The 13,429-nt window shown below is 53.6% G+C and overlaps 1 protein-coding gene across 3 annotated transcripts in view; it reads right to left on the bottom strand.

Annotated features, from left to right (window-relative positions):
* Positions 1 to 924: 924 nt before the first annotated feature.
* LRRN2 (leucine rich repeat neuronal 2) overlaps positions 925 to 13,429 on the bottom strand; it is a 71,824-nt gene continuing 59,319 nt past the window's right edge. For all 3 annotated transcript variants that reach the window (XM_055369102.2, XM_055369097.2, XM_004028229.5), the window contains one exon: positions 925 to 7,042. In XM_055369102.2, the coding sequence (XP_055225077.1) occupies positions 4,675 to 6,816 (2,142 nt within the window). In that variant the 5' untranslated portion in view covers positions 6,817 to 7,042 and the 3' untranslated portion in view covers positions 925 to 4,674. The remainder of the gene's footprint in view (positions 7,043 to 13,429) is intronic.

The raw sequence follows: 13,429 nt of genomic DNA, 5'->3' as shown, positions 1-13,429 counted from the left end.
TCCAGACAACTGCTTAGTTCACTCCCCCATGTCTTTGCTGAAATGTTACCTTCTCAGTGAGGCCTTTTATGGCCACCCTATCAAGGCCCCACTTATCTTTCTTGACATTTTTTTCTCCTTAGTACTCATCCCCATTCAACATATTACATATTTTTACTTACTTCTCCTGTTCATTAGCTTTCTCCCCTTACTAAAATGCAAGGTCTCCAGCCTCTGGGACTTTTGTTTGTATCCTTAGTTCATAGAACAGCACCTATCGCATGGTCCTCTTTACTAAATATTTATTGATTGGAAGGGAGGGAGGAAGATGGCTTGGGTAGACTTAGAGTTCACTAGACAAGGTGACCAACCATCCCAGTTTCCCCAGGACAGAGAGAGTTCCTGAAACATGGGACTTTCAATGCTAAGATCAGGAGAGTCCCAACTGGTCCCCTACACTAGACCAGCCGTTCTTCTCTACTTCTGTGATACGGTGATTAGACTGATGGTTCCCAGGAATGCCACACACTCATTACATCATCATCTCAGCTCAGCCTCTCCCAAAGTCTGTCTTGATAACCCTACAGATGAGATGCAGAAATACAGGCTGCAAGATAGTGTATTTGGGTGGTTTGTAGCTAGCTGAGCGGCCACACCAGACATGTTGATTAATGGACCCGTGTCAGGCTGGCGGGAAGGCTGCGGTGGTGAGCCACAGAACTGTCTCTGGGCCCAGTTCTGCTCTGTGACCTATCTGAGCCATGCATGAGGACACAGAAGCCAGGATTGAATTTGCTAGTGCACTAGGGAGGGAAAACTAATACACTCAACAAATTGGGTTAGGTTTTGAAATCATTTCAATAGAAAAAAATGATAAGCCATCAGCTTAAAATTTAAACAGAAGTAAGTATCATTTTCTTTCTTTCTTCTTTCTTTTTTGAGATGCAGTCTTGCTGTGTTGCCCAGGCTGGAGTGCAGTGGCACAATCTTGGCTCACTGTAACCTCCGCCTCCCAGGTTCCAGCGATTCTCCTGGCTCAGCCTCCCGAGTAGCTGGGATTACAGGTGCCTGCCACCAAGCCCAGCTAATTTTTTTGTATTTTTAGTAGAGATGGGGTTTCTCCATATTGCCAGGCTGGTCTCGAACTCCTGACCTCAGGTGATCCACCCCCCTCGGCCTCCCAAAGTGCTGGGATTACAGGCATGAGCCACCACTCCTGGCTGTAAGTATTATTTCCTATTTAGGATTAAAAGAAAAAAAAAGCAATCTGAAATGTACAGAAGACACCAGGCTTAATAGCTCTTTTGTTTTAAACCCAGTACATTTAGTTGCCCACATGCCTGGTCTAGTGTTGAAGCTAAGACTTCAGATGTTACCTGTTAGGCTGTGTTAATGGACACATAGAGCCAGAGGAGGGCAGGGGATAGTCCCACTGCCCTTCCTCCTGCTCGAAACACACCAGAGCCACATGTCCAGCTCTGTACCAGGGGAGGGGCTGCTCATGTTCAGCTGCTCCATTTCTGGCTATTCCAGGACACAGCAACCCACAGAGTGCCTTGTCCTCCCTCTCTCCAACTGGGGAGTGCCCCTGCGGTGTCATCTCTCTTTACAGAAGAGATGCCATGAGCTACTTTCCTTTCCCCACCTCACCTAACTTCTCTGCTGTAGCCTAACAGTCCAGGACCTGGGGATTCAGGTGAGACACAGATTAAGTCCCCATAACTGACATTTTCTTCTGAGAAGAAAGCATTCACATTCAAGGACTTGAGCAGCTCCGAGCCCCACGGCAGCTGAGATGCCACAGTGTGTCAAGTACAGGCACGTGGCATCTGGGAGGCAGAGCTACATCCTCTGGGCTGGATGATTTCTGCATTTCCCCAGGGGCTCACAGCTTGCAATCATTCTGTAACTGAGGAGTCTGGTGGAAATGGGGGTAGCAAAGAGATCAGAGCAGGCAAATGGTCCTCTGGGGCTGGGAACACTCCCTCTTTCTACCTTCCAACTGCAGGCACATGTACGTGTCTTTTCAGCCTGAGGGATCTAAAGCCTTGGGACTTCTGGATCTGCAAGTGGTCCCTGTTTTGGTAGCTATTGACTGACCAGGGGCTCTTCGGTAAGTTCTGGGGTGGCAGTGGAGGTGATGATGGGAGGGTGTTACAGGGCTCCACAGGCTCTTACAGGGCTCGGGAGCTTATTTAAGGGAACACCTTGATTCTCCGTGTGTCGTGGGCCAGAGAAGAAAGGCAGCACTGTGGATCTTCCGGGAGGAAAGGAGAGGCGTCGATTTCTGACTCCAGTTTTCTATGATCAGCACAGACTCTGTCCCACCTCCTCCCTACAGAGCTTCTGGATCCTGGAGGATGGAGAATAGGCTAAATTGCACAGGCCAGCTCCAGTCCATTGGCAGGGCTGCCTAGAACATGGCTGTGATGATCCCAAAGCGCAATAGCAGAGAACCCTGTGGGGTGCTAGGAGTGTCTGCCAGGGTGCCGCAGGGGGAGGGGAGAATGTGTGTAGATGTAGAAAGCATCTCTGCCTTCCCCTCCCCTAAAGAATGTATAACATGGCCATGCAGAAAAACACTTGTGAAAGGAGCTGCTGCCCTCAGGACAGCATGTCATTGAAATGGGGGCTCAGCAACCTGTCAGAAGAGTGGGGAGGAGGGACCATCCTCCAGCCCCTTCCCAACTCTCTTCTGGAGCCATAAGCCACAACACTGTCTATGAAAAAGCTGAGGCCTAGAGCAGAAGGAGTGCAAAATCCCAGCTACTGCAGGCCTACGCCCAGTGGTTCTCAAAGTGTTGTCCTCAGTCTAGCAGCATCAGTGTCACCTGAAAACTGGTTAGACATCCAGGTTCTCAGTTGTTATCCAGCTCTAGTAGATGGGAAACTCTGGGGGTGGGACCAGCCATCTGTGTTTAACAAGCCCCACAGGTGACTGATGTAGCCTTGAGTGAGGACCTCGGCCAAAAGGAAGAAGGCTCCTACCGTGGCTCTTTGCTGATGGTCTTCGCAGAGCCTGCTGTCTTTGAGCTTCCTGAGAGAGGGACACTACCCTCGCTTAGGTGAGTGCTCCAGGTCCATGGGGCCTGATGCTGTGTCCCTGGTCTGGCTTCCGCCCGTGTATACATTTGCAGTCTTGATGGTGGCTTAGGATCTGCTTCCAACAAGTCTGCCAAGTGTGCTCTGTAACACAGGGGGACCCTCCAAATGTGCATTGCTTTCTGTCAGTCTCAGGAAACCCATTCCCTTCCCAGCCTATCTCAGAAACGGAGAGTGGTGGCTCAGTGGACTCTGGCTCTGGCACAGCCCCTTGATGGGCCCACAGTGGCCCCTCTGCCCTTGGCTCTGATGGCTTCCCAACAGATGTTCCTCTTCACAGGTAGTCCTAAGGACTCAATCAGTTTAAAAATGAAAAAACTAAAAAAGCAAACCATGCTCATTGCAAATTATACCGAAATGAAATGGACAGATAGAATGCAGTAATTTCCTTATCCCATAGCCCTCCCCTCCCTAAATCCTCTATCACCCCATGCCCTGCTCCTGCCCTAGTGAGCCAAAGTTCTTGCTGTCTTGATGATTTGCAATTCTCTGCATGACTCTGCCTCTTGGGTTTGTTTAATTAGAAATAGGCTGGGAAGTGCTTCCTATGCTCTGGCATGTTAATTGCTTATCAGAGAAGGAGAAGGGGTGACGGCATTTGGTGATGGAAATTTCCGCTCTCCCCATCTCAGGTTCGTCTCCATGGTTCTCTCCCACCCCTCTCCTTGCCTCCTGCACTCTGCCTCCCTCCCTTCCTCACTCTGGTCATTGTCACAGCCACGGAGACTCTTGGGGGCCAGAAGCAGGCCCAGGGGCCAGAATTCAAACTGAAAAGGAAAAACTGTCCCCTCTTTCACTCTGTCCCTTTTCTTGTCCCTCTTCTCATATCCCAGCTGGCCCCCATGCCCATCACCCTCCAGCTCTGAGGAGAGTCCAGAGCAGAGCTCCTTAACCACACTCAATACTCAGAGGATTATTTTCCTTTCGTTCCTTTCCCCCGTATTATTGTTATTATTTATTTTTATTTTTTACAAAACAGGAGAAAAGAGTGAATCAGGTTGGGGGAGGTGACACATTTCTCCACAAAGGTACAAAATTGCCTATAGAAAGTCAGCTTCGGAATGCCGAGCCCAGGCTGCTGAGATGAGGCGTTCCTGGGCATCCCTCTCCCAAATGTCCTTCAGATCTGGCTGGGGTCACTCCCACGTTGAGGGCAGCCCCCGAGGTGAGATGGAGTGGCCTCCTTCAGCCCTTGCCCAGGAGGCACAAGAGCAAGCGACTGAGACTGTACAGAGAAAGAGAAGAGGAAGGGGTGCAGCCCGGGGACACAGGTGGGGGACAGCCAAGCCAGGCCCAGGAGCCTCTGAGCAGAGAGAAGATGGGGAGGTGGGAGGCTCTAGCCAGAGTCCCTCCTGTTCCTTGGAGATATTCCTCAGAATGGCAGCAGAGGTGACCCTAGGAGGTAAGGGCAACTTTTTGGAGGCCACAGAAGCACCCCCAGGGCCACAAAGCCCCATCTGTCTTGGCCCAGCTGCCAGGCCTCAAGCACGTGGGTCCATGTCCCTTTCCTGGCAGGGCATCTGGCCCAGACTGCTTCTCTTTTGGTAAAAAGTAGTCCTAGTGATTTCTCTACTGCTGAGAACAGGCTGAGCTTCAAGAATTTTGAGACAATGGTGGCGACAGTGTCTCCCCTTCTGAGGATCTGGGCAGCTTCTTCCCTGGATTCCAGGGCAGGACAAGGGGAGCAGACACAACCCGGACAGAAGGGGCACTCCAGCCCCAGAAAGCCCAGGCTGGAGGGAGAGGCCGCCTCCCACCCACCCCCTTCCTGGGTTGGCCTGTGCCAAGGTGGGCCGCTAGCCCAGCTGCCAGGAGAAGGACAGCGAGAGCCAGGATGGCAATGAGCCCAGGACGGTCCCCTAAGGCTCTGTGGCAAGAAGTGGCCTCTTTGGTCCTGGCCCATACACAAGCCAACTGGGTGTGGGCATCAGCAAAGGCCACTTGCAGGCAGGCCCAGTACTCCGTGGCCTGAAGGAGGCGGGTAATGTTGTAGCTGTGGGTTCCCCGAGGCAGGCGGGCCAGAGCTGTGGCCCCCTGGCCCCGGAGGGAGGAGGCGCTGGACCAGGTGAGGTTGGTGGATACTGTGTTGGGTGGGGTGACCCAAGAAAGCAGGATGTGATAGGGGTGGGTCTCCTGCACCCGGAGCTCCAGCCCCTGTCCTTCGTCCCTGCCTGGCTGGAGGAGAGCACGGCCCACAACCACACTAACCGTCTTAGTGTCAGCCCCCACCAGGTTCTGGGCCACACAGGTGTACAGCCCTGCCTCTTCTGCTGTCACCCTCCGCAGCTCCAGGGTCCCCTCGGGGTACACCCGGTACCTCCTGCCTGCATGGGCAGGTGTCAGTCGAAGCCCGGCTGGAGAGACCCAGTAGATCTCGGGTTCGGGTTCGGCCAGTGCCCGGCAATGCAGCACCATGCTCTCTCCACTGGCTACCTGGAGGCTTGGGGGGAAGCTTCGGGGGGAGATGAGGGGCAAACAGTGGTCCGTCATCTCCCGGAAGGGCACCTCACGGACCGGGAGGCGCTGGAGGTCCGGAGGCTCCGCACAGAGGGTGGATTGCGGCTCGATGAAGCGGACACGGGTGCCCGTGGCATTGGCCCAGCGGATGACACAGTCACAGCGGATGGGGTTGCCGTGGAGACCTACCTCCTGCAGGTTGGGCAGGGACTCCACCGTCTGCTGGTGCAAGGCACTGAGAGCGTTGTTGTTGAGCATGAGGGTCTCCATCTGAGGCAGGTGGTGGAAGGCGCGGGGGTGGATGAAGGACAGCCGTGGGTTATTGGTGATGTCCAGCTTGGTCAGCTCGGGGAGGTTCACCAGGGCAAACTTGTCGATGGAGACCAGCTCCTCCATGTTGTTCAGCCCCAGCTCCTTAAGGTGCAGCATGTTGGCAAAGTCCCCCGGCCCTACCCGCTGGAGCGGGTTCTTGTTGAGGTCTAGGAACTTGAGCCCGGGCACCTGTTCCAGTGCCCGCCTGGGCACCCGGGCCAGCTGGTTGTCATAGAAGGAGAGGCTCTCCAGGCTTTGCAGCCCCTCCAGGGCATAGTCGGAGATCTCCCGCAGGTTCATGCCTGCTAGCACCAGGCTACGCAGGTTGGCCAGGGGCCGGAAGTTCATGTCCAGGATGGCATCTACCTTGTTGCCGCCAATCATGAGTATCTCCAAGTTGGGCAGCATTTCGAACCAGCGGCTGTCAATGGCCCTCAGCAGGTTGGAGTTGAGGTGCAGCCGCAGCAAGTTGCTGAGGCCGGAAAAGGCCCTGGGGGCGATGCGGTAGAGCTGGTTGTGGTTGAGATAGAGTTCCTGTAGGCTGGCCAGCCCTGCAAAGCTGTGGTCCTCCAGCCGGGTCAGCTGGTTCTCCTCTAGGTGCAGGCTCAGCAGCTGGGGTAGGGCATGGAAATCACAGTCTCGGGCATCCGAAAAGCTGTTCTGGGACAGGTCCAGCTCTGTGAGATTGGCCAGGTAGCCCAGCTCACTCTGGTCCACACGGACAATGCTGTTGCTCTGCAGGAGCAGGGTCTGTGTGCCTGCGGGGAGCGCCGGGGGGACTGCCGTCAGGAATAGGTCATTGCAGTCCACAGTGGTAGCCTCGCGGTAGGATGAGCGGGGCGTATACCAGGGCCGGATCTGGCAGGCACACTGAGGGGGGCAGGGAACATGCCAGGGTACCACGGGCACAGCGGCAGTGGCACCAGCCACCCAAGCTAGCAAGAGTGGGGCCACGAGAAGCCTCATAGTGGAGCTGCAGGGTAGGGGACCACTCACAAGAAGAGTCTGGAGTCCTGCTCTTTGTGTTTTGCAGGGTAAGGGTCAGCAACCCTGCCAGGGCCCAAGGAACCACCCTCCCAGGGCAGTCATTCTACACCGGGCGTCACTTCTTGCCCTCCTCAATATGGCTTCTCTTCCTTGTCCTCTGGGGCTGGGCCTGCTCAGTCATTGCCAGGCCCCATCAGGGGCAGCCCTGGAAGAAGAGGATGCAGAGTTAAGGAGGTTGCAGAGAAGCAGTATCTACCCCTCCTCCCGTGTTTGTTTGTTTGAGACAGAGTCTCATTCTGTCACCCAGGCTGGAGTGCAGTGGCGCACTCAGCTGACTGCATCCTCCGCCTCCTGGATTCAAGCGATTCTCCTGGCTCAGCCACCTGAGTAGCTGGGATTACAGGCACCTGCCACCACTCCTGGTTAATTTTTGTATTTTTAGTAGAGATGGGGGTTTCTCCATGTTGGCCAGGCTGGTCTTGAACTCCTGACCTCAAGTGATCTGCTCACCTTGGTCTCCCAAAATGCTGGGATTACAGGTGTGAGTCACCGTGTCTGGCCCCTCCCATGTTTTTTGACGCAACAAGCCAAAGGAGCTGCAGAGGTAATGGCCAGGCCTGTCCTTAAGGCTTTAGTGTCCTTTTCTATGACCTGCTCACAGAGTGAGTGACTGTGAGTCTTCAGTGAAGGAGAGGAAGGTGTATGTGTGTGTATGTGTGTGTGTACATGCACATGTGTGTTTGGGAGGGAAGGAGAGTGGATGGGCTGAAATTATTGTTATCTTCAGAGTCCTTCTGAGCCCAGAGAGATGTGAGGTAGGTTCTCTAACCTTTCTTACCTCTTTCCTCCCAGCCTCCTTGGCTCACTGGGTAAATGGAAGATAAAATGATAAGTTTCCAGAAATTCCTCTGGCAGTGTAGGTGGGAGGTGGGTGAGGGTTGGTGGAAATAAGTACAGCTTCTAAAATCTGGGATGGGCTCCCCAGGACCCTAGAGGTGAAAGGCAGCAGACCTGACACATCCAGGCAGGCTGGGGTGTTCTGCTGCCCAGGATCTTCTGGGGATATTGCTTTGGTGTTTGCCAACTTCCCCACCCTGGAGGCAGGAGTTTTTCTCCTTTCCCAACAGCCTGGCAGAGTTGCCCAGGAGGAGGCAGTGGAGTTAAGAAGCCTGGGTCTGAGCTCCTCAGCTGTGCAGGTAAGACCTTCTGTGACCTGGCCCAGCCCCTTCACCTGGCTTTCTTGTCACCACCCCACTTACCCGCTGCACACAAACCTTTTGGGTTGAGGTTACTGTGACATGCCACCCCTTCTGATGTCTCCTCCTCATTGTCTTCCAGACAACTCCTACTTGTTCTTCAACACTTAACTTTAAGTTCAGTCACCACCTGCAGAAAGCTTCTCCAAAACCTCCCCACCTGGCTGACTAAGGGGCTGGCTTTATGCTCTTACAGTACTCATGCTTCCTACTGTCACAGTTCTGACCACACCATGGGAAAACGTCTCTAACTAGAGACCTGTCTTGCCTCTTGTGCCTGTAGTATGGGATGGGTGCCCAGTGTGTGTTGATTGTATGAATCAATCTCTGTGACTCCAGAGTTCCTTTCTTCAGGAGATTGGACATCACCCCTGCAATCGACAATGCAAGCCACTGCTGTTTTCTCCATCCTGAGCGTGAGGAACCTATCCAGTTTCTCTCTCAGATGCCAGGGCCATGAGGCAAGTCCAGCCTTGGCCTAGAACCAAAGATGGAAACAAAAAGGGGCCAGACTGTGTTGCCTTCTTGAGCCTGGTCTGACTCCTGAGTGGAAGTCTGATTCCAGGTAAGTTTTTAGCTACAAGTGTCAAGGAAATGCACAAACACTTACTGAGCACCTACCATTGCTCAGGACTCTTTGAAGACTCTGAATGTCTTTTTTCATATGACTGTCATAACAGGTACATGAGATAAGCACTAATACCTCCAGTTTGCAGATTAAGAGACTGAGGTCCTGAAGAGGTTAAAGAACTTGGCTCAAGTCACATAGCTGGTGAGCAGCAAGATACAAGAATCAACCCAAGTCCAGGGGGCTGTGTGCCGTTTACACTTCACGTCTGTGCTGCCAGGTCTGTCTGATCTGACCCTGCCCTGGGCCTCTGGAGGGTCTGGGATGCACTGACTGCTGCAGCTGCAGGCTGTGTGCCTGTTCTCGTCCCCTGGGGTGATGACTCCTTACCAGGCAGCTGCAGAAAGCTTGGAGCTATGTCTCCTGCCACCATCCAGGCAGGTGCCTCTCAGCGGGCCAGAGGGGCTCTTCACCTACCTCATCCTGCTTCCAGGATGCTAGGGCTTGGGAGGGGAGCAGTTGGAGGCAGGGTCCCCTTCCCTGAGCAGGAACACAGCAAGCCTATTTACATTTGACTACTTCCCACTTTCCTCTGCAGCTATTTCTGAAGGTGGGAAAAACAACCGTGACTTAAAAGGCACAGAGGTTTTGCATAGGGGTGTGTGTGCACTGACACGTAAAACTCAGTGTAAACAAACACATGTGTACACATGCATGCATGCCTGCATACCTGTGCAAGGGGAACCCAGCTACCCAAGCCAGTGTATGGGGATCAGGAAGCAGGGAGGGAATTTTGTGGTGGTCTATGTGGGTGGAAAGGAAGGAGGGAACAAGCTGAGTCTCCGAGAGGTCCCTGTTGTGGAACTGGATCTATGGCCAGTAGTCCTGCCACACTTACATACCAGAGACCCCTGACTGCCACCTAGACCTGCTGTGAGAGAGCAGACCTACCAGCAAATAGATCAGGACCCAAATCACGGCCCTACCACTCACTACCCAAGTACCTGAGGCAAAGCTACTTGACTGCTCTGAGCAACCATTTCCTTCTGTATTACATGAGATTGTCATTGGAATTAAATGAATGTGTTGCACACAGAAAGAACTGGACAAATGTTAGCTCTCTTCCAGCTCCAGTCATCCCTCAGGGTCAGGAGGTTCTCCAGCTATAGGACTTCTTAGGGGACAATAGAAGTTGGCTCCTAGGGCCCCTAGGGCTCGATAAGTTAGCAAGTGCCATGCTAGTTGGGAGGCAGGTTCAAAAACACGAAACAACTAGGAGAGCCCAAGACATTTCCCAAGTGGAGAGAAGGGTGAGGGCTGGAGGAGGTGGAGAGGGGTCTTCAGCTGGGCCCCAGCATCTCCCTGACCTTTAGACCCTACCCGAGTCCAGTTTCCCTTCTTCATCAACACTTGGTTCTAAGCGCTGAGTCAGTGCTCAACTGCACTGAGGGGATCAAGGAACCATTTAAAATTTCATTGAAACCCTCCAGGCACTTGCCTTTCCCCTTCACCCCAGACTGCTGCCCCTTCCTTCCCTCCCCTGGTTGGACTGGGTGTATGAGGCAGAGGTCGTGGCTCCTGGGCCAGGAGCCTGGGGCTGGGCCTCAGGATCCAGAGGCAGTGACTTCATGACTCGTGTTCACACTGCACCTCTGACCCCAAGGCTTGGCAAAGGCCCAGACAGGTCCACCCCCTCACTGCCGAGCATGCAGCCCTTTCCAGGATGCAGCTCAGAGCTGCCCACTCACCTGCCATCGCCACCTAAGGCTGCCTTGCACATGGCCCGCTCATGCAGGCTGATTAGCAGTTTCTACCGGGGAGCTGCAGAGAAAGCTAATTGTCTTTCTTCTGTAATCTCCAGAGGTGATCAGGAGTTCAGACTGTCACGTGTATACTTTCCCCAATTGGATTCCGAGCTGCTTGAGGCAGGGGCCATATCTTACATGCTTTTTGTGTCCCCAGAGCACCAAGTGTAGGATTGAGCATGTAGCAGGTGCTTGAGAGTGGCTATAGTGAAATGTGTAGAGAACACGCGTTGCATTTAATCCCCCCAACAACCCTGTGTGTAGGCAAGAAGGGATTATTTAGCCCCATTTTGCCAGGGAGGCAACTGAGAGTCAGAAACGTTAGGTGATTCATCAGAGGTTGCACAGCTTCTATGCAGTGGGGTCAGGACTCAAACCCAGGGTCTTTGACTCTACATCCTGCCTCACCAGCCCAGCCAATGTGGATCAGCACCTGTTTTACAGGAGCAGAGGGCAAGGCTGCCTCAGTTGCAGATCCCTTCAGAGAAAACCTGAGTCCTCAGCTCCTCCATGCACCTGCCCCCTGCTGGGCCCCTCAGCTCCTATTCCTTGACTCCTGCCTAGAACAACCCCCTTGGGGGACAGTGTGAGGAAGGACACCGTTCCTGTGTGTGTGTGTGGCTGGGCCTGGAACCACAGGGACAAACAGAGCCAGCTGCTGCACACAGACCTCAGCCTGCCTTCTGAATGGGGGCTGGGGGCTGCTTTTTGCGCAGCCAGTGACTGCTGGCCAGCTGTGGGCTTCAGGGACAGGAGACAAAAGCCCTAGAGCCGTATTCCAAGAAGCAGGGTTGGTTGCCCACTCCAAGGGCAAGTTTCTCTCTTGGAAGGGCTGGTGCTGCAAACCCTGTCAGGTCTATGTTCTCAGGGCTGTTTCTGTGGATTTAGCGGAAACTGTGGAATTAATCCACAATGCCCTTGATTAAACTAAGACCTTTGGCAAAGGTCTGAAGGAAGAGTTTTGGAGACGCTGTCACTACTTTCTCCCTTCCCTGCTTCTCAGGCCCCCGGCCCCAGCACAGCCCTAGTGCTCCTGCCTGGTATTGGTGGATGCAGAGTCTCCTCTCTCCTCTCCTCCTCCCTCCTCTCCCTGGCGGTTCCCCGCCCAGCCCCCCCGGGAGCTGAGGGTCCGGAGGGAGGGTGGCAGGCAGTGATTGATTGCCTGGCCTTGGCTGCTTCAGTGCCAGGACACCCTTCTCCCCACAAAGCTGCGGAGACAGATGGGCGGCATAATTGAGTGTAGCGTTGATAAACTCCGGCCTCCTCACCAGCAGATAAGCGCTGGGTGGGAGGGATGCTGAGGGTGAGGAAGGCCAGTCCTCCATCTGCATACCTGGCCTCCAGCTCCTCCTGGGAGGTGAGCCTGGCCCCTCACTTCCACCTCCCATTTAATCACACACAACCAGAACCTCAGAGCTGGAGGAGACCTCAGCCTCAGCGTTTGTCTGCTCTTCCAGAGTCTGAATTCCATAAATAACTTATGTGAAGGAGGAGTGGTGGGGCGTGAGCCTGGCTCTGCTGTTCGCTGTGTGACCTTGGGCAAAGTACTTAACCTTTCGAGCCCCAAATCCCCGAGCTGGGAATGGGGATAATGCCTGCACCCCTTCTGGAATTGCTGTGAGGAGTACGGGATGGAAGGTACATGAAGTGCCTGTTAGTTCCCTCTGTTGCTTCCCAGCATTGCAGCCTCTCCTTTCATCTTACCATACATTGGATTGGAGCAAAAGTAATTGCGGCTTTGGCCATGAATTTTAATACTAATACTAATACCTAATACTTCTCATCTCTCAACTTTTGTAATAAACTTAAAAAATATTGTTGAGGTATAACATATGTACGGGAGAATACATAAATGTCCCTGATCCCAACATGCATAGGTACAAGTACAACCACCACCCAAATCAAGACATAAACATTTCCAGCACTCCAGAAAGTTCCTACGTATGTGCCCCTTCCCAGTCAATATCCAGCCCCCACCCGGAGCTAACCACTGTCCTAACTTCTATCGCCGCCAAGCAGTTTCATCTTGAAAACCCAGAATTCCCCTTCCTTTTCCATGACAAGTTGGGACCAGGGTCTTTGGAATTAGGTTACTCTGGCATTAGGGAACTTTAAATCCACTTCATTCCTCCTCCTACTTCAAAGTGGGCTACAGCGTCTCAGAGTCTCATGTTTAACCAGTGATCTCCAGGAAGAGAGGCTGATTCTTCTCTCTCTTTCTAGAGTTCCCGTATCTAAAAATTGCTCTCAGCCTTGGGGCCCAGCTCTGGCCAGCATCCTCATGGCCTGGGCCTGGGAGTGCCATGCTGCCTTGAGGGAGGATGATGTGGGTGACCTCCTGGCCCCCGTGCCCTCTAGGCCTTCTCATCACAGAGTTCTGGGGCACTAGGCAAGAGGATGGATTGGGGGTGGCCAGGAAGGAGGGGCCCAGACCTGCACTCCTAACCATCCATCCCCTGGGTCACTCTACTCGGCAGTCTCAGAGGCTCCTCCCATTCTGCTTGTCCTAAATGCAACATCTCCTCCCACTGCCTGGCTGTGCTGCATTGGTCCCATTGCCTTCAGCACCACCGTCCACCAAAGGCTGGAAATGCCCACCCTCTTCATCTGCCCTCTCCCACCTCACACCCCCCACCAAAATGCTCACACCTACCTTCTCTTTTCACTTCTGGCCTTGTCCTGTACGGTGGCCTCTTTTGGGCTTTCCTGCTCACCTGAGAGAGCCACACTTCCCCTCACTGCCTCTCATTCCCAGACACACCACACCCTGGCTATTTTTCCTTCCACACCTTGGGCCTCTCACTGTGCCTGCCATGCCCTTTCCCAACTTCAACTATTCAACTCCTCTTCAGCCATGAAAATCCATCCCAAATGCCACCTCCCCTGTGACACTTTCCCTTAGAGAAGAGTGGTTCCTCCCACAGCTGCCCCCGAGACTCTCTGAACAAACCACAGTGGCAACT

Source organism: Gorilla gorilla, chromosome 1, assembly GCF_029281585.2.
Source record: "Gorilla gorilla gorilla isolate KB3781 chromosome 1, NHGRI_mGorGor1-v2.1_pri, whole genome shotgun sequence".
NCBI classification, from domain to species: domain Eukaryota; kingdom Metazoa; phylum Chordata; class Mammalia; order Primates; family Hominidae; genus Gorilla; species Gorilla gorilla.
Note: the sequence above shows the minus strand (reverse complement) of the source record. Positions and strands in the feature narration are given on the sequence as shown.